At 42.7% G+C, this 5,673-nt stretch overlaps 2 protein-coding genes across 2 annotated transcripts; one reads left to right on the top strand and one right to left on the bottom strand.

Annotated features, from left to right (window-relative positions):
• Nucleotides 1-941: 941 nt before the first annotated feature.
• EAH_00061480 (hypothetical protein, conserved) lies at nucleotides 942-3,036 on the top strand (the record flags this gene model as incomplete). The annotated part of the gene is made up of 4 exons (XM_013393341.1): nucleotides 942-1,169; nucleotides 1,512-1,624; nucleotides 1,809-2,116; nucleotides 2,696-3,036. 4 exons carry the CDS (start codon nucleotides 942-944, stop codon nucleotides 3,034-3,036), a joined length of 990 nt encoding a protein of 329 aa, XP_013248795.1.
• Nucleotides 3,037-4,696: 1,660 nt separating this feature from the next.
• On the bottom strand, nucleotides 4,697-5,486 carry EAH_00061470 (hypothetical protein, conserved; the record flags this gene model as incomplete). The annotated part of the gene is made up of 1 exon (XM_013393340.1): nucleotides 4,697-5,486. A coding segment is annotated over one exon (790 nt), but the record flags the coding sequence as incomplete, so codon positions are not given.
• Between the last annotated feature and the right edge of the window lie 187 nt (nucleotides 5,487-5,673).

The raw sequence follows: 5,673 nt of genomic DNA, 5'->3' as shown, positions 1-5,673 counted from the left end.
CTTCCTCTCGCCTTACCCCCCCACCCACCCCCACGGTCTACAGCAGCAGTAGAGACAAAAGAAGACGGAAGAAACATGAATACGTCTTCTTACTTTTTCTATTTTATGCTGTATGGTATATCTAATTAAAAGGCATTTCAAGCCCGTTCTTCTGCTTTTTACCCTTTCTTCCTTCGCCGCATGCAAAAGAAAAAAGCTATTATAACTTCTTCCCTGTTCTTGGTGTAGGGTGGTTCGGTCTGGGTGTGCTGGTGGAGGCGGCAGAAGGCGGAGAGAGTTTGCAACGTCTTTAGCTAAATTTTAGGTATTTTCTTTATTGAAAAGAAGCGAATTAGTGTTTTATTGTTTTTAAAAAGGAATATTCCATTTAAAAGCTGCGAGATCGGAGCAAACTACGCTGAGATGCCGAGAGGCGCATTGTGCAGGGCAGCCACCCGTCTACTGCGGTGGGTTGTGTAGGGGTTGGGTTTTGTTTGTTTTTCTTGTTTGTTTCGTTCTTTTTTGAATGCATGGATTGCAATAAAAAACAATAAAAGTTTTGAAATTCATATTTAAACGCAAATGCAAAAACTTAGACAGACAGACAGAGACCAGCAGCGACGCCTCGCTAGCCATCCGCAGGCCAATGCCGCCGGCTGCGTGTTGAACTCCGTCGGTAAGAAGCTTGTTTGCTGCAGTTGTGTGCAGGGTATCGGCCTTCTTTAGAACATGAATTCGTTTGATTTCATTGCGATTTCATAGATATATATCAATAACCCTTAAAAAAACTCACAGCGCCAAGCTGAGCTGTACGTACACCCCGTTGTCGGCAGCGGGCGCTGCAAGTTGAACAGGCCGCGGCGGTATCGCAGCGGTGGTAGATCTGTGAAACTTGTGTATTTTCTGTACTTTTTCTTTGCATTTTCTCCTTTTCTTCTTCTTTTCTTCTTTTCTCTTTCAAAATGTGGTTCACGACACGCCAAGAGGGTCTGGATGACCCCAGACCGGCCATGCGCGGGCCCTGCGTCGATCTGCCTACCACCGTATTTTGCGGTGGAGTCGGAGGCAACAGCTTTCTGCTTAGAGGGGGTTTTCTTCTGCAGCTCTTCTCTCTCACAGGCCTCTTCATCTCTTACTGGGCCTCAGGAGGCTCCGGCCTCTTTGGCTATGAGCTGCAAGGCATGAACGAGGTACGGCTTTCTCTGGTTGCGTGCACACATGTACGCAGCCCCAAACAACAAAATATAGACGCCAATCTCTTTCAATAACTCCAACATTATTAGCTGAGCATATGCAGAAACGATCGGCAGTTTCAATCAGCGTACTCTGGACCTAGCCTGCGTGCTTCTAGCAAGAGGAAAACGAGAGAAAAGCGCAAACAATAACAGCATATCGATGTAGCACGGGAGCAGCACGCGACAATCAGCACCCCCAGTGCTGGCATTCCTGCATTCTTGTTTATGAATTTCTACCTTCCGTTGGTCTGCATGCATGGGTTCTACCTGCTGTCTTCTTGTTTCTCTCTGCTGCAGGCGGCTAGGAGCTCAGAGGGCTTTCACACTGCCCTTGTCTTCTTCTCGGGTTTGTACATGCTAGGCGCAACATATCTCGTGTGCTTTCAAGCAATTGCAGCAGATGATGCTTGGTAAGCAACAATAGTCGCTAATCAACAAGGCAAATGCTCCTCTGTGCATACACCCCAGCTTTCCAAGCCCCCTAAACCCTAACAAACAAAAACCCTAAACCCTAACAGCAAGAGAACCCTAAAATTCCTCTTCTCTCTCTATATATATGTATACATTTGCTGCTGTGCTGCGGTGTACGTACAGCTGGGCTCGGGGTTATCGCTCGGGCAGCAAAGTGCTTCGCCTTGCTACATTTTTGGATTTGCTGAGCAGCGTGATGCAGTTTATTTTCTTTTTGTACATCGCCAAGTTCTACAAGCCGAAGTGGTACTTGCAATTCAAAGAAGGGGGCCCCGAATGCCTCTTCTTTTCATACATTCGCTGTCTGCATGCAGTCTCTCTCGCTCTTTATGGTGCTGCTACTTATCTTCTTGAAGTCTATCATGATGAAGGAGCAGGAGATCTGCATGCATACATCAACTCTTCTCTCTTTGGTATCGCTGCTCTACTCGGTAAGAAACTCCGGCACTTATGCATATTTAGGTGCATGCGTGTTTATATGCAGGTCTATGCATACAGATTTGAATGCATATATATATATATATATATATATATGTATATATATATATATATGCAGTTGCGTGCATGCAGCATAATAGAGTGTATATGCATGCAGATTTGCATGAATGCTTTTAGTAACGTTCTATATAAATTTATAGGTGTAGAAAGAAAACAAGATGAGGAGAGAAGCAGTTTTTATTTTTTTAGTTGTATTGTTTGAATCCCTGTATTTGTACATTGGGTTTTGCTTTTGTTTGTCTGATGTACTGTGCTGTTTTGTTTGTTTGTTTATTTTTATTTTTATTTCCGTTCAATACCATCCACTTTTGCTGCTTTGTTTATCTGTAGTTGTGCAAATTTGTTTGAAATAATATATTTTTATAGTTTTGTTTGTTTACTTGTTTGTGTTCGCTTGTATATATTAGTTTGATACCCTTGATTATTTAGTTTAGTTCGTTAGTTAGTGAATGTATATTTGTCTAGAGTAATTGTTGTTTGTTTTATATTTGTTTGTGTTTGTTTGTTTGCAGAGTTTTGCGTATTGTTTGCTTCGGTCAGCGGGGTATCGGCGCTGTTTGTTTGGTTTGCTCTGCTAGCAGCAGCAACCTGGGCAGTCTTCTTTGAGCCTGAAGTAAATAATGTATCCCCAGCTCTACATGAAACAGAATTAACAAATGATGTTGAACAACAAGTTGAAAAATTTGCAAGGTTGTCTCCCTATTACCCCTCATCAGACCCACTGCAGCAGCAGCAGCAGCAGCAGCAAATGGGAGTCTCGCCGCATGCAAGCTTCTCGCAAGGTCAAAGCCAACAATATGCGCAGCAGCCCTCAGTAGTAGCACAGGCTTATGAAGCAGAAGGCAGACAGTAGAAATTATAAACCCTAATCAAACCTACATGCGAGGGTTTAGGGTTTAGGGTTTAGTTTAGAGAGTCAAGCAAAGAGGGAATTGCTGAAAGGAGACGCAGCAGCAACTCTTCGTCTGCATGCAACAGCTACACGCTGTTGCGCCTCCAATTCATGTAATCGAGGGTTTAGGGTTTAGGGTTTAGGGTTTGAGAAACCTCTATGAGAGACCCGGCCCAGCCCTTCTTCCCTGGCTCTTCCCTCTTAATGCATTTACTCTTATTTAGATTTATGTATTTAGAGGTGTGTAGATGCACATACACTTCCCCAGTGTATATGCATTCAATGCGTATATAATATATATTATATATTATATATAATATATATAGATATATATGTATATGTATATATACGCGTGCGTACACCCAACAACAAATACGCGTGTTTGATTTTAAAGCGCAACTCTGGCGTTTCTTTTACCTTAAACGTTCTTCAACTACATACCTCTAGATGAACAAATAAATAAATATAAGGATATAATTTTATATAATCATAGATGTATGCATATACCTGTATATATACATATATATATATATATATATATATATTTATTTATTTATTAGGCCTCTCCTAGTGGGGTGAATCAGTAGTCACGGTTCTGCAGCAACAAGAATAAACAGAAGAAAGAGGAAAGACCAAAGAAAAACAGAGAGAGTAATTCAGCGAAGGAGAAGAATAATAATATTAATAAAGATAGTACTAAATAACAGTAAATTAAATAATGATAATAATATCCATTAATTAATTTTTCATAGGGAGACGAAGAAGAGAAGGCAGGCAAACAAGAGTGAAGAAAGCAGAAAAATGAAGAGGGAGAATACTAATAAAAAGGATGAATAGCCTCTTTAGAAAGGAAGAATAACATATGAATATTTTTATTGTCTATTATTATTTTTACTAATTATTAATTTGATTGTTTTGCTTGTCTGTAGAGATACAAGGAGAGCAAACAAACCCAGCCATGCGGGGGTCTCTTCTCTTTTGTTTATCATGCAATATATTTGTTGTTTTATTTCTTTTAAACAAATATGTTAAACTCTTAGTCAATAAAACGAATTCTCTTCCACATTTTGTTTTGCTTCCACTTTGTAAGAGCTGTTAAAGTGTACAGGCATTGCAGTGCACATACACCGCATACCCTGCGTTTGACGTCCCCTTGTTGAATCTCAATTATATATATATATATATATATTAGGTCGCCCTGCTCTGCGTCTACCTACCTTTTTTAGAGCCGCTACACACTAAGTTTAGGGTGTAAGGGTTTAGGGTTTATTTGCAAGCAAGGAGGGCTGCAAGGAGACAACGACGATGGATGCAAGGTAAAGTAGAAGACAACCAAGGAGAAAGAAGAATAGTAGAGATTAATAGCAATTTGCATAGAGAAACAACAAAAGAAGAAAATAAGCAAACAGACTGCTAGGCGAGGCATTAAGCCAAGCAAAAGTAATGCCTCACAGAGTGAATGAAGAGAGTTTCTGCATTGAGTTACTGTAGAGGAGGCTGCAACAAAATGCAAGTATGCAATCAGCCCCTTCTACTCCCTTTCTTTTCTTTTCTTTCTTTATTTCTTTATATCTTTATTTCTATATCCAGACGCAACACGTCAAGCAATCAGCTGCTGCCTTTATAGGCGCTCTAATGGCGCATGCAGCGGGTCCCGTGTGCCTCCAGCGCTCCCGCAGGCTGCCTCTCGTGCTTCCCCCTCTTCCTGCTGCAGCTGCTGCTGCTGCAGCTGCTGCTGCTGCTGCAGCAGCTCCTCGCTGTGGTAGGCGCAGCAAAGAGGGTCTGTGGGGCGGCTTGGAGGGTTCGCAACGGCGTTTCTTTCCCATTCAGCGGGGCAAGAGAGGCCGCTGTACGAGCGGCCTTTTCTTCTGCTTGCTGCTCCTGCTGCTGCTGCTCCTGCTGCTGCCGCTGTTGTTGCTGCTGCTGCAGCTGCTGCAATCCCTTGAAGAGATCTTCCTCCCTCGTTCGTATTTATACATGCTGCCTGTGCAGATCCCGCTTGCTGCTGGAGCTGCGACGACTCCGCACTGCTGCTGCTGCTGCTGTTGCTGTTGCTGTTGTTGTTGTTGCTGCTGCTGCTGTTGGTGTTTTTGCTGCTGTTTGCATGCGTGCGTCTCTTGCGTAGGAATTCAAATGCATGTTTCACTCGTGCAGAAGAGCAATGCAGCGGTGGGGCTTGCAAACGATTTGGGGAGACAACCGACAACTGAGAAAATAAACCCCTCTGGACCCACTGGGGCTGTCCTTGTGCATCAAGGGTTTCTTCATCGCACGAGATTACGTGCATTAATGATGCATGCAGCTCGTTCAGTTGCTGCAGCACACCATCAACAGCAGCAGCACCAGCAGCAGCAATAACCATATCAATAGCAGCAGCAACACGAACCACATCAATAGCAGCAGCAGCAGCACTAACCACACCAATAGCAGCAGCAGAAGCAGCAGCTCAACGAGCCTCAGCAACAGGGCTACGACGACGACATGCAGCAACAGCATGAAAACTAGAGTGCGGATGATGCTAGAGTGGAAGAAGATATAAATCTATCTATCTATATATATATATATATATATACATATATATATATGCATATTGTATAT

This window comes from Eimeria acervulina, genomic scaffold (genome assembly GCF_000499425.1).
Source record: "Eimeria acervulina Houghton genomic scaffold, Eah_scaff1598, whole genome shotgun sequence".
NCBI lineage: Eukaryota > Apicomplexa > Conoidasida > Eucoccidiorida > Eimeriidae > Eimeria > Eimeria acervulina.
The sequence above is the reverse complement of the archived record's forward strand: the minus strand, read 5'-3'. Positions and strand labels throughout refer to the sequence as shown.